The sequence below is a fragment of the Chrysemys picta genome, unplaced genomic scaffold (assembly GCF_011386835.1).
Source record: "Chrysemys picta bellii isolate R12L10 unplaced genomic scaffold, ASM1138683v2 scaf344, whole genome shotgun sequence".
In the NCBI taxonomy this organism is placed as follows: Eukaryota; Metazoa; Chordata; order Testudines; family Emydidae; genus Chrysemys; species Chrysemys picta.
The window spans coordinates 26,955-52,647 of record NW_027053051.1 but is presented as its reverse complement, the minus strand read 5'-3'; the positions used below and the strand labels follow the sequence as shown (position 1 = coordinate 52,647).

The window sequence follows — 25,693 nt, the reverse complement described above, 5'->3', positions numbered from 1 at the left end:
ATACTTGCCACTCCAGGATTGTATTACACTCCCAAGGTTACAGCTTTTCTCTGACCTTGTCTTGGTAAACGCTGCCACCACCCAAATGCAAAAAAAACCCTTGGATCCAGGAAGGAGCACTTGGGAATTCTTCCCTGTGGGGTATCCTCAAGCCCTTTCAAATCCCGCCCCCCCCCCCGCCCCTCCCGGGGAAGAGCTGAGAAAGAAAACAAAGGAAATCTGCTGTTGCCACCAGCTAATTAAACAACACGCACAAACCTCTTAGGACACCAAAAATCCAATTCTGTTCTTAAAAAAGGTAAATTTTGTTAAAAACAAAAAGGAAGAAAGTACATCTGGAACTTAGGCTTTTTGCTAGATCTTAAAAGAAAACAATTACAAAAATTAAGCATCAAGATAGCTCTCTTGAGGTTCAGCTTCAAGGTTACAAGCAAAACAAAAGTATCTGGGGTTAGCACAGAGGAGATCCACAAGCCAAAATAAAGAAATAAACCTGATCGCGTCTAGTTAAACATTCCCTGTCCAATGATTTTTCTCGGTATGGAAGATGAATTTTCATACCTGGTTCCAGCCTTACACAGAATTGCTGCTCCATGTCCCGTCTCCAGAGAACAGACACAGACAAAGAGAAGTTTTTTCCCCATTTTAAAAAGTTTTAACCCTCCCATTGGATCTTTTGGTCAGGTGCCCACTCCTTTTCCTTTAGCTGGGGAACTCTGTTAACCCTTTACAGGTAAAGCAAGCAGAGAACAGCCACCAAGAGGGACTTTATAGCTAACTGGCTGGCTGGGTGTTCATAAAAGGGAGCCCCCCCCTTCATTTATTACACATGGTCACGCTACATCTGGCTACTTGTCCTACAGAAAACAGACCCTGTGTGGAGTCCTCCACATGGAGTCCCATTGCTGTTCTGCTTGTTCTCCTTGATCCAACCCTTCTCTGAACAAGTAGCTCACACAGTCAGGTCCTACACAATCCAACATTCTGCTGGAAGCCATCAGAACCCTTCTTAGACTGTCAATTCTTGGGAGCTGGGCCTGTGTCTTCCTTTGTTTGCAGACAGAGCCCAGTATATTGTAGGTGCTGCCCGGATACATCATCATCCTCAACTCACCACGATTTCTGATCCTGACTATTCATTGCTCTGCAACATTGTTAATTTATCTATCTAAATCCCATTCACCCTGATATATATTTTTTCTCATTTTGGTTTAGGATTTCATTATGAAAAAAAGTTTCTTAAGACTCTTGTTTGTTCTCAGCAAGAGCATCGACTGGCATAACATGCCTGACTTTTTTATTTACAACTTTGCATCAGACACTGCAGGAGCCATAGTGGTGAGTCAATAATATACACAGGGTCCGTGTTGTTGGTTGGAAAAGATTGATGAACTGTGGAGAATACTTAGCTGCTAAACCCACGCTAGGGTCCATGGAATCTGGAGAGTTGTAAAGAACTTTGTTGTATACACTGAAGCAATTATTTCAGTGTGTAAAATTGAGGTCTGGAGAGTTGTAAAGAACTTTGTTGTATACACTGAAGCAATTATTTCAGTGTGTAAAATTGAGGTCAGTGCTGATTGACTGGAAATATTAGTGTGAATGGACAGAGAGAGGATGCTAGTTGGTGGGAAGTAGGAGATGAGTGAACAGAGATGGATGAGGAAATGAGTGAGTGAATTTGTGGCTGGGTAGAAACAGATGAGATCCCTTTGGACAACGCCACTGGCTGAGCAGTTTCATGATCTGGGAGCTCTTCCATCAGAAAGGAAGATCCTGGGGTTTGGCTGGGCTCCTTGTTACTTTTGGAATATCTGATGTTCTTTTAGCTGGGGATTTATTGGAGACTCCGGAGAAGCCTGTGGCTAATTTTGCCTTTTTTAAGGCCTCCAGAGTTAGCTGTGATGCCAGGGCTTTGTATAACCTCCTCAATGAATGTGTGAGGGAGTAGGACTGATGCTGGGAGCACTTGTGTCTCATTTACTATGTTTGCCCCTTTGGGACTTACAGGAGATGATTAAGAAAGAACCCCGGGACTCTCTCTCCAGCACCATACGGCTCCAGGCCATGGCCATCATTATCGAGCTGAGGTAACGTGACTTCTAATTTAACTGCCCAGCCTTCACACCTGGCTTCTCACTCCATGCTTGGTGGGACCAGAGTTGCCAATAGCAGTCCCTCACTTCGTGCCTTTTTCTCTTTAGATGCTGAGGACTCTTTGGGGAGGAGGTGGGGGACTATTGCATGGCTGACTGATGATTTTCTACCCAGTAACATTGTAATCCTCTTTACTCCACATGTGATTCAAAGCCAAGAGTCTCTGCAGACATTTTGAGATGATTTTCTTTCTGGAGGTGTCAGCTGAGTCATTTCCTTCACTCTCTTCTGTAGCATTTCTGAGCCGGATTTACTATTCGGGTCACCAATCCCTGCCCTCCCGTGCTTTTCCTGTATTCTGTTAATCTTTGCCAGTGTCTTACTCTCCTACATTGTTACTGTTCACATGATCTTGTTCTCTTGTATAGTCCAGATGTCTCTTAGTCTCACGCTCCTTCAGCATAACCCTCAGTTCATGTCCTCACCATCTGATGCCTCCGTTACGCTTCAGCACCTCAAAGTCCAATCCAGGCTTCTTCCTTTTACCAGCAAAAAGCATGTGGTGAAGGCCATGGGCTCCCACCAGAGATGGGTCCTGCTGAGAACATTCCTCAAGAGCGTGTTTTCCCTGCCACTTCTAGTGACATTGCAGGTGCAAGGAGTAATCAGGAATATAAGCGGCCAGTACACAAAGGTAACTCAAGAATGGTTTCCTGTTACTTACTTTGGGCCCATATTGGGGATATGTGACTACACTGTCAGCGAAATTTCTCATGGAACACCATTGTGGAGTAGCAGTTGGGGACTTTAGCCCCGGTGACGTGGCCCTGATCATTCGTCCCATGCATACAGCAAGTAGCTGCCACATTCCCAATTATGAAAATGATCCATCCGTTTTCAATTTACTAGGGAACTACTGGGGATCCCAATCTGGGTGGTGAAGCTAGAATGAGGCATGTGGAATGAGGAAAACGTACTTAGTGCTTGCCCCAGAAATGGGGCTGGCGATTGTTTGATCACTGACCGGGTATTTCTGGTGTGTGGCACCTCCCACAGCTAGGTCCTCTTGCATGAAGGAGCTGAATAAAGTTGGGGTCCTGCGGCACTCGATACAGCCACATTTTCAGCCTGAACTTTACTTTAGTCCCTACTTTTGACCTGCAATTATTTGCAGTTACACCTTAGCTCACGTGGGCACCTGAAATACCTGATTTCACACCTAAATCCAGTACTTTGGCATCGAAGTGATCAACTTGACGGGTGAAAAGACCAGTAGGAGCAAAGCTGCGCCTGCAAATTGTGGGTGTAAATATGGTGGCAAATCTTTAACCATCTGACCCGTACTGTCAGAGTTGCTAAAGCTTTCATTGCCTGCGCTTTTTTAATTCTGAAAAGCCATTTATGGCCCTAAAGTTGAGGGGAGAGAAATTACAGACACTGGACCAAATTCACTACCAAAGTCAATAGAATTTAGAACACTTAATTTGCCTCACATCCCGCATGCTCACATATGCTCTCTCTAACCAAATCATTGGAGTGAATAGTATCTAAGACCCAGAGGAGTAAAGGGCAAAGACACAGGGCCGGCGCAACCCATTAGACGGTCGCCTAGGGCGCTACAATTTGGGGGGTGGCGACCACAGCGGTATTTCGGTGGCAGGACCTTCCGCCGCCTCTGTGGGGGGCGGCATTTCGGGGCGGGACCTTCCGCCGCCTAGGGCAGCAGAAAAGCTGGCGGCACTCCTGCAAAGACAAGGTGATATATTTATTAAAGTGATATTTATTTCTAATGTTAAAAAATCTCATTTCAATGTAGGACTTTCTTTTGCTATAACATTTTCCTTACTCTCTGATAAGGGCTTTGCTGCATGTTATCTTCCCAAGGGAGGCATTGATGAATTCATTACATCAGGTTTGGGGAATGATTTGGAAGATCAATTATAAGAAAAGGGTCATTTATACCGCAGATGTCTTTCTGTTCTCAGTTTCCTTTGGTTTATAATGGAAATGAGGCAGGGATATAACGATGCATCTGGCTTTCTGGGTGATTGTCAAGAGCACAGCTTTGAATCACGGCAGGCCAATATCAGTTGAAACATGAGGCTAGTTTTCTCGAGATTCCTGAAGGATTCACTGCCCAGAACAAATCTAAATACGGTTTCTCTTGCGCTCAGGGCACCCACATTATTGAATAAGTGAAGTAGCTAATTATTTAGCAACTATTGTGTACAAGAAGTATGGGCCAGACCCTTCGCTGGTATGAATCCGTGTAGCTTCACGCCCGCTGATGGAGCTATGTCAATATGCACTCATTGAGGATCTGGCCTTATTTTTATAGACCTTGTCTTAGGACAAGGTCTGAACTATAAATTCTATTGGTTTATGACTTGGAAGCCAGAAAGGACCATTAGATCATCTAACCCAGGGGTGGCCAACCTGAGCCTGAGAAGGAGCCAGAATTTACCAATGGACATTGCTGAAGATCCACAGTAATATGTCAGCAGCCCCTCATCAGCTCCCCCACCCCACTCCCAGCGCCTCCCGCCCTCTGGCATCCCCGCTGATCAGCGCCTCCCCCTCCCTCTCCGCACGTCCCGATCAGCTGTTTCGTGGCATGCAGGAGGCTCTGGAGGGGAGGAGCAATGGCACGGCAGGCTCAGGGGATGAGGCGGGAAGGGGTGGAGTGGGGGCAGAGCCTGTGGCAGAGCCAGGGGTTGAGCAGTAAGCACCAGTAGCGTAGCTAGGGTGGAAGCGGGGCAGCGGCCGCTCCCCCACCGAGCACAAGTGGCGCCTTTTTCATTTTACTCACCTGAGAGCAGGGAAAAAAAAGGCGCCACCTGCTGCGGCGCTTTTACTGACGGGGCGGCGCTCCGGGTCTTGACGGTACTTCGGCGGCGGGACCTTCACTAGCTCCGGGTGTCTTCGGCGGCACTGAAGCTTCATCGTCGAAATGACGCCGAAGACCTGCAGAGCGAGTGAAGGTCCCGCCGCCGAGGTGCCACCGAAGACCCACAGAGCGAGTGAAGGTCCCGCCACCGAGGTGCTGCCGAAGACCCACAGAGCGAGTGAAGGTCCCACTGCCGAGGTGCCGCCGAAGACCCGCAGAGCGAGTGAAGGTCCCGCCGCCGAGGTGCCGCCGAAGACCCGCAGAGCGAGTGAAGGTCCCGCCGCCGAGGTGCCACCGAAAACCCGCAGAGCGAGTGAAGGTCCCGCCGCCGAGGTGCCACCGAAGACCCACAGAGCGAGTGAAGGTCCCGCCTCCGAGGTGCCACCGAAGACCCGCAGAGCGAGTGAAGGTCCCGCCGCCGAGGTGCCACCGAAAACCCGCAGAGCGAGTGAAGGTCCCGCCGCCGAGGTGCCGCCGAAGACCCGGAGCGCCGCCCTGTCAGTAAAAGCGCCGCAGCGGGTGGCGCCTTTTTTTTCCCACTGCCCCTGTTCCCTGCACCTGGCTACGCCCCTGATGAGCACCCTCGGGCAGATTGGAACGTTGGCGCCTGTAGCTCCAGTCCCGGAGTCGGTGCCTTTACAAGGAGCCGCATATTAACTTCTGAAGAGCCGCATATGGCTCCGGAGCCACAGGCTGGCCACCCCTGATCTAGCCTGATTTCTTGTATAATACAGGCCAAAGAATTTCACCCTGTGATTCTTGCCTCAAGCCCATAAGATAAATTATTTGTATAATCCACAGCTCTGTGGCGCTGAGCATAACGGTTCCCCCTCCTTTCAGGTTCTCTTCATTGAAACATTGCAGACCCTCAACGAGATGCTCCAGAGTCTGATTTTAGAAAATCCAGTTCCGTCTGAGCTAGAGAGGATCTTGCAGGTAAACAGGATCTGGAGATGCCGGTTGGAGGATGGTAAGGTAGGGAAGAGGAACAGGAAAATCTTGTCAAGAGCTTGTGAGGGAAAGGAGAGTTAAGGAAAGAACGGAGTGCCCCATCTCCACAGGGTTCTCCTATTAGGGCATATGTGACAAGGTTCATGTAGCACGGGGGAGTCTTCTATTTCCATCGGTGAGGTCTGACAATCTCCTCCATTGTTACCCTCAGTTTCTTTCCTGTCTCCAGGTGGCCCTTACATCACAGTGTCCTTTCCAAATGAGGACGTTATTCCCTTTACTGCCCATCATTGCCACTCCTGATTCAATTGGAGGGGTCGCTGCCAGGACTCTAGTCCCCCGTGAGGGCTGGCACCTGGCCTCCACAGAACTCCCAGCTCCAGCTGTCCCACAGTGAGAACCAATGGGTGCAATGGGAACCAAGACTGCCGCTAACTACAGAGCATGAGGGCTGGCCCAAAGTCTGCAATCATGAAAGAATAGAAGTTTTCCTCCAGCTGCTCTTATTTTGCTGAATGAAATGCTGGATTGTGTGGCTTGTCCAGAGAAGACTTGGCCCTTCCCTTCCTTACATAGGACCCAATCCTGCATCCATTAAAGTCTCGATCCAATGCTCATTGAAATCAAATGGGGACCTTTCCGTTGACTTCAATGGGCATTGGATCGGTCCTTAGATCAATGTCAAAACTTTCATTGACTTCAGCGGGTGTGTGACTGGGCCCTCAGAGAGAAATGCACTTTGCTTTCGTTCAAAGAGAAGAATTCCATGTGTATTTTGAGTCTGCACAAAGCAGACGCTGCCTGTATCTGTAAGAGTGAGATGATTCAGCCAGAATAAAGATATCCTTTGGGGATCACTTGTATACACCCTTTCCCCCTGTTATTTTTAACCTCTCTTGTTTTTCCTGCAGCTCATGGACTCCTGGATGCAGTCCAGGGAAGCTTGCCGGCGGGAGAGGGCTGTATGGAGCAGCATACTGCTCCTAAACTTCGTGGCCACAGAAGTCAAACTGGATGTGAGTAACTCTTGACTTCTAGTGACCTGATTGCAAACTAGACCTACAGGGCACTCTCCCATGCCAGAGAAACTTCCTGCTTAGAAGTATGTTGAGGGGCCCCACCGTGCAATGCTCCCTAATAGGCGGAGGAAAAACCGATTTTGTTGCTCGTCCATCATCCTGACTGAGATGGGTTGGTGTCTGATACACTTGGAAAATAAATCCAGTGCCCTGGAGGAATAGGCCACCTCTTTCCAATGCAGGAAAGGCAGCTAACAAGGGGCACAGGAAAAACGGGTTTTTCTATGGTTGGATCTAATGAATTTCAGAGAAAAGAGATTTCAAAATCCTAGAGACTGAAGACATTTCATCCCCAGCTGGTTCCCTGTTTGCCTCCATTCCTCATCCTAGTACCATGGGATACTTTCCTCTTGTGGAGCTGCAGGAAGAGGCCTCTCCATTCCAGCCCACCTCAGCCGTTACAGATCATTATGATCCTGATCTTGCTCCCACTGACGTCTGTGGCAAAACTCCAGTGGACGTCTGTGGTGCGGGATCGAGCCCTATATTCTTCTTCTGGCTCCCAAGCCTCTTCTGAAGAGGGAGAGCTGAGGATCACGCCCCATTATAGAAAGGGACTGTGTGGATATAGACTCCTTGCCTAGGAGACACAGCCCACTTTACCTGCAGTGGTAATGGATTCCTCCTCTCCTCTTTTGTACAATTAGGAAGCGTCTCCATTCACCAGGCTCGGACACCTGGTTGCAGTGCTGGGGATCCGCTGTGGGGATCCCGTCAAGGCGATCAGCTCAAAGGCAGCAGGGGCTGTTCATTACCTCGTCTCTATTGCGTGGCGCCAAAAGAGTAAGAGAAGCACTGATGAGCATCTGAATCCCCCTCCTGGGAGCTAAATGCTAGAGACTTTCCTCAGGCAAAGCTCCCGTTCAGGATAGTGCCTGAGGAAGAAGTAGAGCCTCTGGCTCGGTATTTGTTCCTTTGAACAGAGTGCTGGTTTTTTTGTGGATCTAGAAACAAGCGTCTGATAGTCATCCCGTAATTCTAGCCCTGACTTTCAAAGAGAGGAAAGGGGAGGGGGGGAATACAGAGAAAGGCAACACACGTTATCGCAAACTGAGACTGGTAGAGCTCATTCCATCAGTGGGAATGGGAAGGGTCAGTGGGACATGATGATAGGGGATTCAACGCCATCAGACCAATTAGTTCAGTTCGAGATGCCTGTACCCCGAACGCCCCAGAACTTTGATGGCTGTTGGAAATCTGGATCCAAATCTGGGGCTCGATTCATGACTGTGTTAATCCACTTCTATGCCACTGAAGTGTTTTGGCTAGATTCCAGTCACCATTTGATAGAGCCACTTTACTCTGGGGGTCAAGGCCCTGATCCAGCACAACATTTACGCACATCTGTAACTTTCATCAGGCGAGTAGTCCCACGGAAGTCCCTGGGATTATTCATCTGCTTAGAATAATGTACGTGCTTAAATGCTTTCCTGGATCAGAGCCAAACAAAGGGCTTTGTTCAGTAAAGAGGGATGAGAGCAGAAGTCAGGAAGCAGAATGGAAAGTTAAGAGTGTTATTAACATGTATTTCAGTTGCACAGTTGGACAGAAAGAATGTGGAATGGACTGAACAGAGGAACAAGGAATTTCTGGCTGCTTGGAGCCCCACTGTGGTTTACAACAGCCCCTCCAGGATCGCAGAGGTAATCACATCCTGGCACTAATGACCATTCTACATTGGTGTCAGTACAATACGGTATCGCACAGCTCCAAACTACTTCCTGTCCCTGGATCGCCCATCTCTATTGTGTATGGCTTACCCAAGAATTACAGCTCCTGCCCTTACTCATGGCTAGAAATGACATGCTCAGAAAGAAACAAGATGGGTGAGGTCCAATTTTTTTATTGGATCAACTTCTGTGGGTGAAAGAGACAAACTTTTGAGCCATACAGAGCTCTTCTTCAGACAGAGACAGAAGAGCTCTGTGTAGCTCAAAAGCTGGTCTCTCTCACTACCAGAAGTTGGTTCAATAAAAGATATAACCTCACCCACCTTGTGTCTCTAATATCCTGGGACCGACACGGCTACAACAGTGAAGACAACAAATGCTCATAAAGAGTGATCTACTCTGCAGCAAGTGGTTCTCAACCTTTCCAGACTATTGTACCTGATTTCAGTCCCAGGGGGCGGGGTTCGGGCTTCAGCTTCAGCCCTGGGCGGTGGTAAGGTGGCCGGGTGCCCGGTTTTCGACCAGAAAATCTGGTTGAAAAGGGGATCTGATAGTGTCCGGTCAGATCTACTGACTGGACACCCAAAGTCCAGTTACTGCGGGTGAGGGAGGTGGGGAGGTGCCAGGTCATCACCCGCACCAGCCCCTACTCAACCGGGGCCGCCACCTACCCACATCATGCGGCTGCAGCTCCCAGCAGGCAAATTGCTCCTGACCTGGGCGGGGAAGAGGGGAAGAGCAGTGAGAAACAGTGGAAGGGGAGAAGAGGACCAAATGCGGGGCAGGGCCTCGCGGGGAAGAGGCAGGGCAGAAGAGGTCCAGCACTCCTGCATGAGTATCCGGTTTTTAAATATTACAAAGTTGGCAAACCTAGGCAGTGGGCTTGGCTTGGGCTTCAGCTTCTGCATGTATCTTAGATTTGCAGGGGCCCTGCTTGCCACCCCCAATGGCGACCCTAAACTTGTGACCCCCCTAAACCCATCCCATGACCCCCCTGGGGGTTGCCACCCCCAGATGGAGAAACACTGATATAGTAGATAGTATAAACAAGTCATTGTCTGTATGAAATGTTAGTTTGGACTGACTTTGCTAGTGCTTTTTATGTAGTCTGTTGTAAAACTAAGCAAATATCTAGATGAATTGATGTACCCCCTGTATCCCCAGGGACGGCAAGTTATGTGGGCCCATAGTGCCCGGGCTTGAGAAAATTCAGGGCCCAGGGGACCCGGCTCCACCAATATTCGGGGCCGGGTCTCTCTCCCGGCCCCGCCTGCCGCCCCCACGCACCTCTCCCAGCCCGCACTCAAACTTCCTCCCAGAGCCTGCACCCCAAACCCCTCCCACACACAGACTCCCTCCCAGAGCCCGCAGCCCCTGCTGCACCCCAGCCCCCTGCCTCAACCCAGACCCTGCACCCAGCACCCAAACTCCATCTCAGAGCCTGCACCCCTCCCGCACTCAAACTTCCTCCCAGAGCCTGCACCCCAAACTCCCTCCCGCACCCAGACTCCCTCCCAGAGCCCGCACTCAAACTTCCTCCCAGAGCCTGCACCCCAAACCTCTCCCACACCCAGACTCCCTCCCAGAGCCCGCAGCCCCTGCTGCACCCCAGCCCCCTGCCTCAACCCAGAGCCTGCACCCAGCACCCAAACTCCATCTCAGAGCCTGCACCCCTCCCGCACTCAAACTTCCTCCCAGAGCCTGCACCCCAAACCCCCTCCCGCACCCAGACTCCCTCCCAGAGCCCGCAATCAAACTTCCTCCCAGAGCCTGCACCCCAAATCCCCTCCCGCACCCAGACTCCCTCCCAGAGCCTGCACTCAAACTTCCTCCCAGAGCCTGCACCCCAAACCCCCTCCCGCACCCAGACTCCCTCCCAGAGCCTGTGCTCAAACTTCCTCCCAGAGCCTGCACCCCAAACCCCCTCCCGCACCCAGACTCCCTCCCAGAGCCTTAGGCAGGTGTAGGGGGAGGCGGGACTTGGACACATTCTGAGCAATGCCAAAAATTATACAAACCTGCCACCCCTGTGTGTACCCCCAGGGGTATGCGTATCCCTGATTGAGAACCACTGCTCTAGGAGATGGGTTCCCAATCTGGGGGGCATAGCCACCCTGCCCTTTCCTTATTGCCAAATGGGACAGGGTCTTGGCTAGTTTGGAAGGGGACTCTGGGTGGGTCCTAGTATAGGAAAGGGAGTGTCCATATGGGGAAGGTTGAATGCCTGCTGCTCTAGTACTTTGGGTTGTTAGAAGCTGTCACAACGAGGTCTATACTATATAGGCTTGATCCAAAACCTATTGAAGCCAATGGAAGTCTTTCCATTGATTTCAATGGTCTTTGGGTCAGGCTGCAAGCCAGGAAGTATGGTGATGGTGTCGTAATCAGGATTTGGGTGCTGTATTTCTGCTGGGATGTGTTGTAGGAGGGTATCACATACAGTCACAGTCAAAGACCGAGTACTGTAACAGTCATTACTAATATTACTACATGGATCCCGCAACTGCTGATCTTTTAATGGTGACCCTTGCACCTCGGATGCCTGAGAAGTAGGTGTCTGACACCACTAAATGCACATCCTGACGTGCACGGCAGCACTCCTAGGTTGGCCACTGTAATGGTTTAACTAGTCCTCTTGCCTCACTGTGAGTGATATGGTTTCGCAGCAGAAGCCTCATCAGCCACTGGGGCCCTGTAATAGAAAGGAGTAAAACAGAGCCCCTGAGAAGCTGGAGAGGACCTGCAACCCCCAGACAGGGCTTTCTCTGGGCTCCAGTAGTTATCAGCCCCCCATGGAATCAGGACGAGGCCTTTTGTAAATTACACTTTTCCCTGTATGCTTCAGCTCTTTGGAGTCTATTTCAACCCAAGAGAGAGGACAGATTTCATTCTGACTGTTATGGATGGCCTGACGAATCACTGCAACAATAACTGCCAGCCAACTGCAGAGGGATTGCTGTCTGCCATGGTGAACAGCGGTGGGACTAAGGTGGAGAAGGTATGGGGCGCTGCTGCTGAGATGGACGGAAACTAGAATTCCCTGTGCTGGGAACAGTCATACGTTCAGAGAGTTTAAGGCCAGAAGGAACCATCAGATCTTCTAGTCTGATTCCTGTATATTGGAAAACATAATCCCAACTATACATACAAACGGAGGGGGTCTAAATCAGCTGTTACCACTCAAGGGTGGAGTCATCATGGACAATTCTCTGAAAACATCCACTCAGTGTGCAATGGCAGTCAAAAAGGCAACCAGAATGTTAGGAAGCATTAGGAAAGGGATAGATAATAAGACAGAAAATATCATATTGCCTCTGTATAAATCCATGGGATGCCCACACCTATAAATTCATGAATGGTGTGGAGAAAGTAAATAGGGAAGTTTTATTTATCCTTTCACACACACACACACACACAGACACACACACACACACAAACCTGGGTTAATACAAACCTAAGGAAATATTTCTTCACACAACACAACTCGTAACTCATTGCCAGGAGATGTCGTGAAGGCCAAAAGTATAACCAGGTTCAAAAAAGAATTAGAGAAGTTCCTGGAGGACAGGTCCATCAATGGCTATTAGCCAAGGTGGTCAGGGGTGCAACACTGTGCACAGGGTGTCCCTACGCCTTCTGATTGAAACTGGGAGTGGGTGACAGGGGATGGATCACTCGATAAATTGCCCTGTTCTGTTCATTTCTTCTGAAGCATCTGGCACCAGCAGAAGACAGGATACTGGGCTAGATGGACAATTGGTCTGACCCAGTATGGCCATTCTTATGTTACCCCTGTATTGTGCCTAGATAGGACTCATCTCCTTTGAGCCATTGATATGTGGTCTTTGCGACAATGCACCTTGTAAGGCTCTGAAATGAGCCCTGCCAATAATATAGGAAATTGTGACTTTTAGGCAAAACCTAGAGGCTAACTCTGATTCTCCAGGGATGCTGAGGTTCCCTCTTGCCCCAGCTGCAGGATGGGATGAGAGTCTTGTCCCGTCTCATCTGGTTCCCTCTCTCTCAGGCAGCAGACCTTGTGGCTGGGGTTTGCAGCCGGTTGGATTCAGTCCAGCAGCCCAGCTCCAGGACCCTGATGAAGAAGTTAGTGGCCCTGCTGGCTGGCGAGGCGGAGCATCTGGACACAGTGATCGCATGCCTTCTGGACTACTCCTTCCCTACAGACAGGTACGAAATGCCTCCACTCTTCAGGCCTCGCGTGATCCTTTGAGGCCCTATATGAGAACCTCACCACTGAGCACATTGTTTGGTCTTACTAAGGCAAAGTATAAAGCACTGACTGTTGAGGACTGAATCTCCCCCCTCTACATGGGACAAATTACCTGCCCTCTCCTCCTGATGGCTCTTCTCTTTTCAGCCACAAACCACAGCGAGCGAAATCCGCCTGTCAGAGATTCCTCTCCCCCATTCCCTGAATGTGTCTCCCCATGTGCAAGGCAGGAGCTCTCATTCCCAGTCCCCCTCTCCCGGCCCCTGGGACTTGTTAGAGATCTGCCTATGGGAGAGGTTCTCAAAAGCACAGCCCCCCACACCTACGGTCAGTGCTCATGGGTCCTGGAGCAGGGGGTGGATTTAAGTCTGTGTTCTTGAGTTCACTATCCCTTTGCTACTCCGGCTGGCAAGCGCAGAGCTCATTCCGCCGTTCTCCTTCATCTGAACGTACAGATAGTGAGCCTAGGTGGAACGTTTGCTGTCTGAAGCACATTTGTGTTTGGGCAGGAAAAGTTGAGCAACAGTGATTACGCAAAGCGTGGTTTTATGATGGATGATCCCAAGCGGTGAGTTCCAAAAACAATCCATATCAGCAGGGCCGGCTCCAGGCACCAGCAAAACAAGCAGGTGCTTGGGGCGGCACATTTCTAGGGGCGGCATTCTGGAACCGGCCATCATAGGTGCTGACTCCGGGGCATGGGGAAAAAGTGCCCCCGCCACCCCAGCTCGCCGCCCCAGCTCGCCTCCGATCCGCCTCCACCTGCTTCCCTGAGCGCACCGCCGCCGCTCCGCTTCTCCCCCCTCCCTCCCAGGCTTGCTGGGCACAAAACAGCTGTTTTGCGCAGCAAGTCTGGGAGGGAGGAGAAGCCGAGCAGCAGGGCGCTCGGGGGAGGCGGCGGTAGTGGAGTGGAGGTGAGCTGGAGTGGGGAGCGGTTCCTCTACCCCCCTTTACTTCCTGCGCCCCCCCACCCTAGCTCACCTCCGCTCCGTCTGCTCCCCTGAACGCGCCGCTGCTCCGCTTCTCCCCCCTCCTTCGCCTGAGAGGGAGGGGGGAGAAGCAGAGCGGCAGCGCACCCGGGGGAGCAGGCGGAGCGGAGGTGAGCTAGGGTGGGAGGTCGTGGGGGCCCCCAGGAAGCAATGGGGGGGGAAATGTGGCACGCCCGGGGGAGGAGGTGGGGCTGGGGATTTGGGGAAGGGGTTTGGAAGGGGTGGAGTTGGGGCGGGGCTGGGGGAGGGAGGCATGAAAAAAAAAGTGGGGGCGGCCAAAATTTTTTTTGCTTGAGGCGGCAAAAATCCTAGAGCCAGCCCTGCATATCAGAGGACTCCACTGAAACCCTCCCTCACACAGTTGTTGGCTGAGCGCTGCAGAGATCTGAGCCACGCTGCTGCATGCCCGCTCCCCTTTTTTTTTAAAGGGAATTTAATGCTGGTGAAAGGTGCCCCATTGACACCCTTGGATAATGAAAAGCTCAGCTGCAGCCCAGGAAGTGACGATGAAGCTTCCTCCACACTGCCCCTAACAACACTCTGAGCTCATAGCTGGAGGGGCTGCCGACTAGGCAAGAAAGGCTCATTCAGCCTCCATGTCCCGTTCAATCCCTGAACCTACCAACAAGGGCCAAGTATGGTGGTTGACTCTGTAATGTGGACAGCGCGCACTGGGCACTGGTCCGAGACCCTTAGTTCATTTCGTATAGGACATCTGCTGCCAGAGAAGCTGTATTAGCCATTAGCCATCAGCCAGTAACAGGTCGTGACCAATTGAGGCCAGATTCACACTGGCAGCCTTGAGCTGAAATGCTCCATATCCTGTGCCAGTGATTCTCAATCTGAGGTCCATGGAGTCCTTGTTCATGCTCCACATTGAATTGCACAAGCTCTGGGGACTGGACTGCTGGGCAGGGCGTTGGCTCCACAGGAGGATTTCTCTTACAAAGAGATTACATTGGTGAAGAGGTTTAATAGCTTTTCTCCTAAGCCATCCAGTCCCTCATGTTGCCGTATTTCTGAATTTCTAGCAATGCGGCCGAGCTATGGCAGTTCCTATCTGCTGACCCGGCCCTCGGAGGACAGGTGATGGAGAACCTGGTTGTGAAGCTGCAGAGTCACCACAGCTCTGAGCACCAAGCCTCTCACACGTCTGCTGCCGTAAGTCACTGTTCGAACATCCATAGCCCCATACAGTTAAATCTATCCTATGTCTCTGTCACAAGGCACACTCACCGCCAACGCGCCTCCTCATGCCAGGACATGATGTTGCAGGGCTTATTCCACACTGGTGCCCCCTTGTCCAGCCTCCTGGTTCTGCAACACTCCGCAGGTTCCATGGTCTGGCCCTCTGGCCACGTCACCTCTTCCAGGGTTAACAGAAAAGTCCAATATGGGAAAACCCAACATGTAGTGGCCTCTGTGCCAGGCCCTCAGCCCCCATCTGAGCCTCATCATTCTTGGTCTCTTAGTCCTGAGGTCAGTACTTTGCCTCTTGCTGGGGAACCCAGACCTGACCTCTGCTCTGGGTTCCAGCCCACGGACCCCATGATAGGCTGCTAAGGACTGTTCCTTCAATCCCTCACCACTTCCCTGAGCTGCTCCTCCCTTTTTCCTGCTTGTTAGCAACTCCCATGGGTCTGCAGCTTCTGCTTTTCCTGCCCTGGATTTGTGACTCCTTGTGACTTCTTCCCACCCAACTTCTGAGGAGCTTCCTCAAAGCTGTTCCCAGCCTCCCTGGCAGCAGCTGGGCTGTGTTTCAAACAGTCCTTCTGGTTTCCCTCCATAAGATAGGAGTCCCTGCCCCCTAGCCTTCCTCCTGGAGGTGGCATTTACTTCAGGCAGTCCCTCCACCTCTCCTGCAGGCAGGACTCCCCCAGTCTCCTCCTTTATGCTGGGTTGTAAGTTAGCCAACTGTGGGGCCTTAGCCAGATTCTCCTGGTGGCCCTTTTTCCCCAGTCAGTCCTCAGGCTCAGAAGGTTCAGGCATAGGTGCTGGAACTGGGGGAACGGGGGTGCTGTAGCACCCCCTGGCTTGAAGCAGTTTCCATCATATACAGGGTTTACAGTTTGGTTCAATGGCTCTCAGCACCCCCACTACACAACGTGTGCCAGCACCCCTGGGTTCAGCCTTCTCCTGCTGGTGTTTTCTCTGCTAGGAGGGAGGAGGCTGATCCCCTTCCTAAAGCTCATCCCAATTCACTGGGAGAGAGGGGAGTCCTGGCCCTCCCATTTTGCAAGGCTCCTGGTCCCAGGTCCTTACAGAAACATAACAGGAGTTCCTCCTGAACACGACTTATTCCTTGGACCACTTCTTCCCTACCAGTATTTCCCAGCTCCTTACGTATATCAGACATCTCAAAATCTGACAGGGCCACGCCACGTGACAAGGGTGGGCTGAGCCCTAGCACCGCTACCTTTACAGGGACAGACTATCCCCTCCATTTTGGGGCTACTCCATAATGTCCTGACAAACCCTTGGGGGAGGGTTCCATTCATCGCATCCATGTTGGAGCTCTGAGAAACCCCTGTGACACTGCCTGCCCTTGTGCCAGTTCAGGATAGGGTTGCAGGCTAATTCACTCAGATGCTAACAGAAATCAAAGAAGTCAAAAGCTATTGTAGTGTAATCAGGCAGTTCACCTGTGTGTTTGTTTAGTTCAAAGGAAAAGTTAAAGGAAACACTTATCTTTATAACCTGTTGATTGCTATTGTATTGTGTATATCCCTGTAATTAGTTAAACCTAGATCAAAAGCGTGCGTTGGTGTTAAAAGATGAGAATGAACTTGATGTGTAAAGTTTATGAAAACTAATGAAGGATTCTTGTTTGCTATTACATTACATTGGCATCGTGTATATCCCTGTAATTAAATTACCCATCAAACACAATTGGAGCCTTGGAAATGTAAATGAGGAAGACTGCTAACTTCAAAGCAAGGGCTACTGTGTTTGACAACGGGAATTCACAGACTAAGTCTGAATTTCCTACTCATCAGAACCCACTTGGGTAAAGACACTGTTCAGATTGGTTTCTGGAAAAGCTATAAAATAGATGTCAAGGAATGATCCTGTATCTCTGACTGTTTGGACTCTTACAGGGAAGATGCCAAATGCAAAATGGAGATCCCCAGAAACATCTGGGTTCCTGAAAAGACTTTTAGGAAACCAAGAGATTACTACATCTCCGCTATCATTTGGGATTTACAAAGTTTGACTCACCTGTTAATGTATTTTACCTGCTTTAACCTCTCAATAACTCTCATTTATTTTTCCTAGCTAATAAATCTTTAGTTAGTTTACTAGAGAATTGGCTGCCAGTGTTGTTTTTGGTGTGAGATCCAGAGTACCAATTGACCTAGGGTAAGTGACTGACCCTTTGGGGTTGGGAGTAACCTGATGTGGTGTGATTTTTGGTTTTAATAACCTTTAATCACAAAGTTCAGTTTGTCTGGGTGGCAAGATAGGCTGGAATGTCTAAGGGGAATGTCTGTGGTAAGACTGTCCTTGGTAAAACTGGTACTGTGATCCAGGAATGCACAATTGTTACTGGCTTTGTGAAATCCAATTATAGAATATACTACTAGTTTGGGGTGCCTGCCCTGTTTTATGACAGTATGATCTAAGATTGGCATTCACAGTTGTGAACCACTCCAGAGAGCGTGACAATTGGCGTAGTCAGCACAGGAGTCACATGCCACAGGTCAATTGGGCTTAAAGATCATAACCCAACACTATTTAAAGTTTAAATTTGATATGGAGAGTTTTAAGGGTTAAAGATGAGTTACAATGGGTGAATCACAATCCTATGAGAGTCTTGACTCAAAAGAACTTGAAAAAGTATGTAAAGAAAGGGGGCTATCTGTTAAGAAGAAAGCCGCAGAACACGAACTGAGAGATTTGCTCATGGACTTTGACCAAAAAGCAGGGTCTCAGCCCCCCTAGACCCCAGATGCAGAAGAAAAGGCCCCATTGAGGCACTTGGAAGCCAAGAAACAATGCAAGCATGAAAGAATGACGGTGGAAGTCCAAATGAGGGAGAAGAAAGATGCCGAGGAAGCTGATGAAAGAGCCACTCTTCTCTTCATTAATTTATTCTCTCCCATTCTTAGTCCCATGAGGCATTACCCCCACCCCAAGCATGCTGTCTCTGCAGCCCCTGCAGGTCAGGAAGCTCTGCGAGATCCGAAATCAAAGCTAGGTCCCCTGTGTGGCAATGCAGCCTAGTGTCATCAGACTCCACAAGGCAAAGCCTTCAACCTGCCAGTGCCCGGCTTCCCCCGCCCTGCTGCTCAGGGCAGTTTAACTCGGTTTGTTTCTCCATGAATCAGGGGAGTTTCATAGCACAGAAGCAGGAAGTCCTGAGAACTGACGCAGGAGGGAGTAGGATTTCCAAGTAAGCTTGTGTCTGTCTTGTTCCCTCTTCAGGCTACATGCGCCCTCTATGAGATGATCTCGGTGAGCAAGTCCAGAGATGCCACAACCCGCCTCTATCCTCAGCTGCTAATGGCGCTTCTTGTTGAAATCCATTTCAGCCTGGGACAGAGCATACCAGGGGATAAAGTCTCTGGAAGGGAAAGCAGCCGGCAGAGCCTCCACACCAGGTACTGCGCCTACTGGAAAGTCAACGGTCTAATTACATGGACAGTCATAGAGAAGTCATAGTTCTCTTCTCCAGCTCTCATGTGGCCCCTGCAGGTTTTCCATAACTCTCTAATTCTGAGGGAGTTAGCAGGCAGGGCTTAGGTTGCAAGGGTGTCTCTCAGTGGTAAATGACATACCGACCAATGCACTGCAGAGGAAGTAGAAAGACTATCCCAGCAGCTATGGGGAGAAATTAGTGGGAGCCAATTTGCCAGTGTGTCAAAGGAATGTGGGTCCGACACTAAAGGGCGGAACTTCTCCTGTTCTGTGACATTGACATGCCCTAGTGCTGATGTGCAATTGTCTGTAGGATTTGCTCAGAACTCTTTCTCTTTCTTCATATTATTAAATTGTATTACTATAGTGCCTAGGAACCCCAGTCACGAACCTGTGCCTTCCTAAGCTCTATTTAAACCATTGGTGTGTCTTTCCACACACAAGTGAATCCGTCACTCCCTGACAGACCTACCATGAGGGGGCTCCTGGCACTCAGTCACGCTGGTGTGTTGTTTGAATCTAGCTCTGCAGTGGAGGCTATAAAGATGCTGCTTCTCTGTGTTGGCTGCCGTTCCGAGCTGACTGTTATGGAGAAGGAGCAAGGCTGGATCCTCCTACAAAGCCCCCAAGATCACCTCCATGGGGTGAGCCTGCTGGCCAGGTAATACACAAGCATTTTCCATGCAGTCAGTCCTGCTAGTGGGGGCAATTCCAAAATGAAACATTCCTCACTTCGGGCTGCCATGTGGTCCCAAGCTGACCCCTCACCCCCTTGTTGCAGAACGTGCTTCTTCCCTTACTATCAAAGGTATTTCTGCTTTGTGTCACAGAGCCATGGTGCACTATGCTTGCCCTGAGACCACAAGGATGCTGCTGGACCTAGTGATCCCGCTCCTCGACAGAGGTGATAAGAAACACAGGCTGACCATGATGGCCTTCTTTGTAGAAGTAAGTTTCATTAGCTGATGAGAGCAATTGGGTCTTGTGTCCTAGATTAGTGAGCAACTCCTTAAATCAAGCCTTTGAGACTCATTATTGCGCTACATAAACGATGAGCTTTATTGGTCATGTCCACATTGCCAGGTGTCCATGCAGCACTGACTAGCTCCCCCAGTCCTGTCCCAGCACGCTCAGTGTAAAATCTGAGATGGATCCTTTAGGGGATCATTGGTTGCTCCAAAGTTGTAATCAGGAGCCTGATGAGAATATCCAAGAAACTAAGGTTCTGTAGAACAGCATCAGCCTGGACTCTCCCGAAGGGCAGCTGGGTCTCCTGTCGGCATCAGCCTTTCTGCAGGTCCATGAAAGGTTCCTCCCTGCGAAGTCACTAAGGAAAAGCAAAGAGGGGCATTGAGAGTGGGTATGGAGGAGAGAGGATCATGGTAAAAGCTCCCCCAGATGCAGGATCATTAGCTCTGAATGTGGCGAGCAATCTTTAACCTTCTCTATTGGATGGGTTAGTTAGAGGCACATCACCAGGAATGAGGTGGCTCTATAGTCCATCGCTAGGTTGTCCTCCCCATTTCCACGGGTTCTGTCTGGCTAGTTCCTATTGACAGTTTTCAGGGATTGTCTCCTCATCTAACTCATTAAGGGATGGGGTTTAATTCTCTCCTCACCAGGAGTCCAATCCTGGGCCCATTGAGATCAAAGGCAAAACTTCCACTGACTTCAGTGGGGTCAGGATTTCAACTCAGGGGTTTGATTTCTCAGTCCCAGCTTTCGCGTTATCTCAGAGCGGCTTGTTCTGCTTCACAGGGTCACCACGAGGGGTTCGGCTGCTCTTGGCAAACCCCCAGATGCACAAGAGTCCGCCATACAAATGGTCACTGAACATTTTGTTGCCCTACATGTTCTCCTGGAGGGTAGAGCAGCTCTGCCAGCGCCTATGGCTGAGTCTAGTGCTAACGGCCAGGAAGTCAGTGGGAGGACTGGGTGTCACACACAAAGTGGGGCTGATGTATAGCAATGGACAGTACAACATGGAGGTTATGATGCTCTCCAGAGAACCGACACACAAAGTTTTCCAGTAAGCACCCTGCTGCTGATTCGCTCTGTGTTGTTTTCAGCTTCTGCGTTACGAAGAGGCCAAGAATCCAGACACTTTGGACCGTCTCGAGGAGTGGACAAAACACCCCAGCCCAGTTTTCCGTTCACTTGGTCTAAGAGGACTCGGCATCCTGGCAACCCAACCAGGGAAGGTGAGAGCCCAGGCTTGGTTAACTGGAAAACGACGAGGTGGCTGTGACCCAGTGGACTGAGTTCTGGGCAGGCAGTGAGGCACAGTGTTCTGAGCCCACCTCTGCTGCTGGCTTGCTGACCCTCTCGGTGCCTCCATTTCCCCAGCAGGAACGGGGATCACAACGGCCTCTCAATGCAGATCTTTCCTCAGAGAGTATTTTAGATGGGATTTTACTGCTTGGATTTCAGGTGGACGTTATCATTCTCCTAGGGCTACCACACGTCCGGGTTTCCCCGGACATGTCCGGCTTTTCGCTCTTTAAATAGCCGTCCGGGGGGGATTTCTAAAAATCTAAAAATGTCCGGAATTTCCCCCCAGTCGGCTATTTATCGACCGAAAAGCGGCTGACAGGGCGTCCGAGCGCTGCTCGCATTGGGGCTTCGGCAGCCAAAGCCCCTTCCCTGCCCCCCCCCCCCCCCCGCATCCCTTGCAGCCTTAGCACGCCGCCTGGCAGCGCTGGGGGGCGGGGCTGTGCGCCTGTGAGGGAACGCGGCGGCAGGGCTGGCAGCGGCGGCCAGAGACCCTCCCCCGCTTCCCCCCCTCCTCCACAGCCACAGCACGCCGCTCGGCAGCGCTCGGGCGGGGCGCTCCTTGGGGCGTGGAGCCAGACACCTGCTCTAAGCTGAGTGGCACGGTAAGGGGGCCAGGGAGTTGGAGAAGGGGGGCAGTCAGGGGACAGGGAGCGGGGGGGCGTTAGATGGGTTGGGGGTTCTGGGGGGGCTGTCAGGGGGCGGGAAGTGGGAGGGAGTGGCTAGGGGGCAGGGCTACCCCCCCAATGGAGTGTCCTCTCTTTGAAAGTTCAGATATGGTAACCCTAATTCTCCCCCATGCAAATTACCCCAGCAGCATTCCTGTTCCTTCTTGGAGAGACCATTCCTGGTGCTGTCACAAAGGAAGACCTTGATTGGTCTAAAGACCTTAGCGAGCACACAGGGCCCTGTCTCATAGCCCCCTCCAGTGGCAAGACCCAACATTGCAGCACTGCCTCAGTTTTCCCCTCCTCGGCTTGACTTCACAAATACCTCGTTCAATAACACCCTTATTCAGGCTCATTTATTAAGACAAACAAGCCTTTGAAGGCCAAAGATAAAACCCTCAGAATCAAACCTGACAGTGTCCAATGGACTAAAAATCAGAAACAGGATCTTCTGCCATTACCACATCTCCTCTTCTGAGCTCACTCAACAAAGGTTCCACCCTGTCCTTAGTAAACATAAGAAAACTTAACTTTGGCCCCCTTCCTGGGCACCCCTTCTGCAAGCTTTTTGCCCCCAGGCTCTGCGGAGTTCTTTGTTCTCTTGGGGGAGGACTGCTTCCCAAGGCTTCCTCCCTGGAGGCCCTTTTCCCTCATCAGATTCCCCCTGCCTTCCCTCCCAGGGTACTCTAGGAGCCACTCCCCCCTGCTCCTGCTTCCCCTTCCTTCCTGACAGCCCAAAATAGTTCTCTCCTCCTCCGCTGCATCTGATTAATGCATGGAGCTGGCTGGCCCCAAAGTCTCTGGCCCTGAGAGAGGCAGAGCACTCTCTTAAAGAGTGTTTGTGACCCTGCCCCCAAATGATATTTCAATGCCTTGCACTATCAGGTCCAAGTTTCTCAAACTTTGCAGAGGGTTCAGCTCTCACCTAGGACACCCCATGGGCCAGGTTTGATTTTTTCCCCAAGTTTCACCATTTGGGGGATTGTCTGCATGGGAAAAGAAGGTGGCTAGAAGTTTTCGTTTGTTTGTTTGTAAGTGGAAAAACTGTCCTACAGCTCAGAGACACAATCACCCCAGGAAAAAATCACAATTGACTGGGGAGACAGCATGGAACATTTCCATCCAAAAAGGGAATGTTTTTAGGAGCGTATCAAAAGGAGCAACTAAAATGGAAACTGTGTACCAGCCTTAACTATGGAGATTGCTGCCAGCATCTGCTATAATAATAATTAATAGCACGTAGAAAAGAGAGAAAAGCCCCGAAGCAAACCACAACTTTGCCCACCCTACACCAGAACGACCCGGGACGGGGTTAGGATTCACTGATTGCCTCGTCAGGCATCCCCATCGATTCTAAAGCACCACGCCTCCAACTGTGGAGACGGAGCTTCTCTCTGACTTGGTGCCATGGGGTAGAATAAACACAGCCCTGGCACTGTGGCGTGTACTCACTGGAGGGCTGGGAGATCTGATGAGCCCCCCCATGTGTGTGTGTGTAGGTGGAACAAGTCAAGGCCCTGCTGCCTGCCATCCTTTGGGGCTCGGATGAGATGGACGATGGGAGTATTCTGGAGGCCATCTCAGCTGTTCAGAACCTTCTGCAGAGCCTGGATGGGAGTGAGCTCACCAGCGTGGCCAGGAAGCTAATCCCCTTACTCGATGCTGTAAGTCAGGGGCTCTTGACCTGCCCATCCCCAGCCAGGCAGTGTTGTGACTCTGGAGTCGTAGTGGTGGCATATCTGACCTGATCAGTTCCGAGCCATTGCCTGGGCCTCAGGCATTGGTGACACCTTGGTCTCTCGTGTTCTGTGTGTGGCATGCAACCGTTTGGTCTCCTGAGGACTGATATGCTTTAATCTAACTCAAGTTAACATGCTCAATGTAGTGGTCATGGGGTGAAATGTAATGTCCTGTGCTTTGGAGTCTAGATGAATGAATGACCCTTAAATGCTATGAAACTATGAAAGTGTTGAACCCATTAAAGAAACCCTCCAAAGAGCCCTTCACTGTGGATGGAGCAGCACTTACAGGAGGCCTCCAGGGAAATTTAGGAACCACTGTCCTAACCTGTGTTGTCTGCCCCTCCACCCAAACCTTTCTGCAAATGGGTGCCCTCTTGGTGGGCAGACCATGGAGTTATTAGTCAGACTGGCCCCTATCTGTGGTTTGCATTGTGCCGAGCTCACCGTGTAAGGAGAGTGTGAAGCTCCCTCGGTGAGATCCCCTCATGGTTGTGTGTCCATCACAGGTGAGACCCCAGGTGCGCTCTGCTGCCATCATGCTCTTTACAGAGTTGCTTAACACAGTGAAGAGGAGGCAGAAGCCCCTGCTGCAGGAGGAAGTGACCCGCAGCCTGGTCCCACTGCTCCTTCACTTACAGGACGAGGACCCTGACGTGGGCAAGGTGAGTCCCGTTGCCATATGCTCCCTGGTGCAGCAGGCCCTGACTGCTCCAGCTCTCCTGCTAGGTCTGTCTCCAGAGCCGCCTCCCAAAAGTGAAAAATCTCAGCCCTACCCGCTTACCCAAGCAAGTTCCCTGGCCTTCAATGGACACACAAGTGGAGATGTTTTATGGCTCCCAGCAGCCACTTCCTAAGTCACTGAACTGCAGCCACCATGAAGATCAAACTCCAGGAGCCTCCACTAATAGGAACAAAGAGACACCAAGGGTCAGCAGGATACCATGTGACCCCCACATTCCTTTCCCTCATTGATCATTTCAGCTGGCTTTTCACTGCAGAGTGACCACAGATTCCAGCTCTTCTCATGATGCAAACTCTCCTTGTCCCATCTTGTGTTGCAGAGGTGTCAGAAAGCCTTGGCTGGGTGTTTTCAGCTCCTGGGATGGTCTTGTCCTAAGCAGATTAACAGCAAGAAGGCTTGGCACACCCATCCCCGGGTGGTGGACAAGATCTGCCAGCACTCTGTAAGTGAACAATCGGCTTCTCGTGAGTGCTGCTTCTAGATGTGGGACCGGAAACGTGTTCCCTCACTCACTGCTCTGATTGCATGTCTAGTACTAGCATACTGCACTCTGGCTTCCTCTTAGAAGCACCCAGCTCCCCCACTCCTCCCAGTGCCTGTCAGATCTGAACAGCCAGACCTGGCCAGGAGTTCAGTACGGAGGTGAAAGCTCACAACATAAAGAATCAGTTGATGGCAAAAATGCCTTCCGAATCCTGCAGGAAACTGGATGTCCCCATTTTTCACCTTACCCCAGCCCATTGGCCACTTCTGCACCGTATTTCCTATGCTCTGCACCCTCTCTAATGTCCTCCCCAGATGAAGCCCATACAACCGGGCTTCAGTGTTCTCTAGTGCCAGGCTCCAGCCCTGCAGTGCCAGCAGCTCAGACACCAGCAATGTGTCTGGTGATACTTTGAAATGGTCATTTAATGACTCCCTGGCATGTAGATGGTCGCCCCCAGGATACATGGAGATGGGAGCTGCATTCTTCCCACCCCTCCAAGCCAAGCAGCTACCTGGAGATGAAATCTCTCTTCTCCTCACCCTGCGGCCCCAGCAACGAGAAGCTTCTTTGGTTTCTATTCCTAGGTGCTGAAGCTCAAGAGCGTATCTGACATCTTGCTCCAATGTCTGGATCACCTCCAAAGCCCCCAGGCTCCAATACGACGGGCAGCAGCCATCTTTATCGGTAACCACGACTTTTCTTAAGCAACTTCTATCTGAGAGGTTGTCCCGTGTTCTGCTTGGAGGGCACTAGCAGCAAGAATTAACCCCCTAGGATCCCAGTGTCTAGATTTCCTGTCCTTGAGGCAGTTGGGCTGGGGATTATATCAAAAGGCCTGGAGCAAATTACAACCCTACCCTCTAGCTCCACCGACTGGAATCCCTGCGGGACTGCAGCAATACCATAGCCATTGGCAATCAGGCTCTCTGTATCTTCCAAGACATGAGCCTCTTTGTCTTGGAGCTTGTGGACTTGTCTGATTATCCCAGGGACCACTTGAAAGCTGTTTTGCTTGTTGGAAAGACTGACATTTTTTAAAAGGTAGCCCCAGGGGAGGTGAAAACTCCTGCAAGATTCATTTCCATTGTACGTTCCAGGTTGCACTGTTCAAAGCTCGGAGCCCGCCACGGTCAGGCAAGAGAAGGAGCTGATACTTCAGTGTAAGTAGTTGCCACATGGCTGTGTTTGCATGTGGAAGGAGAGCTCATGCTCCTTGTAGAATATCAGGGTTGGAAGGGACC

At 50.8% G+C, this 25,693-nt stretch overlaps 3 protein-coding genes across 3 annotated transcripts; all 3 read left to right on the top strand.

Annotated features, from left to right (window-relative positions):
* The first annotated feature begins 1,219 nt into the window (after nucleotides 1-1,219).
* On the top strand, nucleotides 1,220-16,701 carry LOC135978620 (protein MROH8-like). The gene is made up of 10 exons (XM_065579497.1): nucleotides 1,220-1,338; nucleotides 2,011-2,090; nucleotides 2,647-2,791; nucleotides 5,825-5,920; nucleotides 6,847-6,951; nucleotides 7,662-7,797; nucleotides 8,548-8,657; nucleotides 11,530-11,682; nucleotides 12,712-12,831; nucleotides 16,642-16,701. Exons 1-10 carry the CDS (start codon nucleotides 1,225-1,227, stop codon nucleotides 16,699-16,701), a joined length of 1,119 nt encoding a protein of 372 aa, XP_065435569.1. The 5' UTR covers nucleotides 1,220-1,224.
* A 1,640-nt stretch (nucleotides 16,702-18,341) lies between these two features.
* On the top strand, nucleotides 18,342-19,536 carry LOC135978623 (maestro heat-like repeat-containing protein family member 7). The gene is made up of 3 exons (XM_065579499.1): nucleotides 18,342-18,505; nucleotides 19,066-19,203; nucleotides 19,373-19,536. The coding sequence occupies exons 1-3, from the start codon at nucleotides 18,351-18,353 to the stop codon at nucleotides 19,506-19,508; spliced, it is 429 nt and encodes a 142-aa protein (XP_065435571.1). The 5' UTR covers nucleotides 18,342-18,350; the 3' UTR covers nucleotides 19,509-19,536.
* Nucleotides 19,537-20,313: 777 nt separating this feature from the next.
* Nucleotides 20,314-25,693, top strand: LOC135978622 (maestro heat-like repeat-containing protein family member 7). The gene is made up of 6 exons (XM_065579498.1): nucleotides 20,314-20,743; nucleotides 22,981-23,145; nucleotides 23,730-23,885; nucleotides 24,285-24,407; nucleotides 25,037-25,136; nucleotides 25,550-25,693. The coding sequence occupies exons 2-6, from the start codon at nucleotides 23,032-23,034 to the stop codon at nucleotides 25,618-25,620; spliced, it is 564 nt and encodes a 187-aa protein (XP_065435570.1). The 5' UTR covers nucleotides 20,314-20,743; nucleotides 22,981-23,031; the 3' UTR covers nucleotides 25,621-25,693.

Bases quoted from the DNA above. Each gene is read 5' to 3' on its own strand.
- LOC135978620 (XM_065579497.1), top strand. From the start codon at position 1,225: ATGAAAAAAAGTTTCTTAAGACTCTTGTTTGTTCTCAGCAAGAGCATC. The intron at 8,658-11,529 runs GTAATCACATCC...TGTATGCTTCAG, and splicing joins GCCCCTCCAGGATCGCAGAG to CTCTTTGGAGTCTATTTCAA. The intron at 12,832-16,641 runs GTGATCGCATGC...CCCTGTAATTAG, and splicing joins AGGCGGAGCATCTGGACACA to TTAAACCTAGATCAAAAGCG.
- LOC135978622 (XM_065579498.1), top strand. From the start codon at position 23,032: ATGGACGATGGGAGTATTCTGGAGGCCATCTCAGCTGTTCAGAACCTT. The intron at 23,146-23,729 runs GTAAGTCAGGGG...TGTCCATCACAG, and splicing joins TAATCCCCTTACTCGATGCT to GTGAGACCCCAGGTGCGCTC. The intron at 24,408-25,036 runs GTAAGTGAACAA...TTCTATTCCTAG, and splicing joins ACAAGATCTGCCAGCACTCT to GTGCTGAAGCTCAAGAGCGT.
- LOC135978623 (XM_065579499.1), top strand. From the start codon at position 18,351: ATGATCTCGGTGAGCAAGTCCAGAGATGCCACAACCCGCCTCTATCCT. The intron at 18,506-19,065 runs GTACTGCGCCTA...GTTTGAATCTAG, and splicing joins CGGCAGAGCCTCCACACCAG to CTCTGCAGTGGAGGCTATAA. The intron at 19,204-19,372 runs GTAATACACAAG...TTTGTGTCACAG, and splicing joins GGGGTGAGCCTGCTGGCCAG to AGCCATGGTGCACTATGCTT.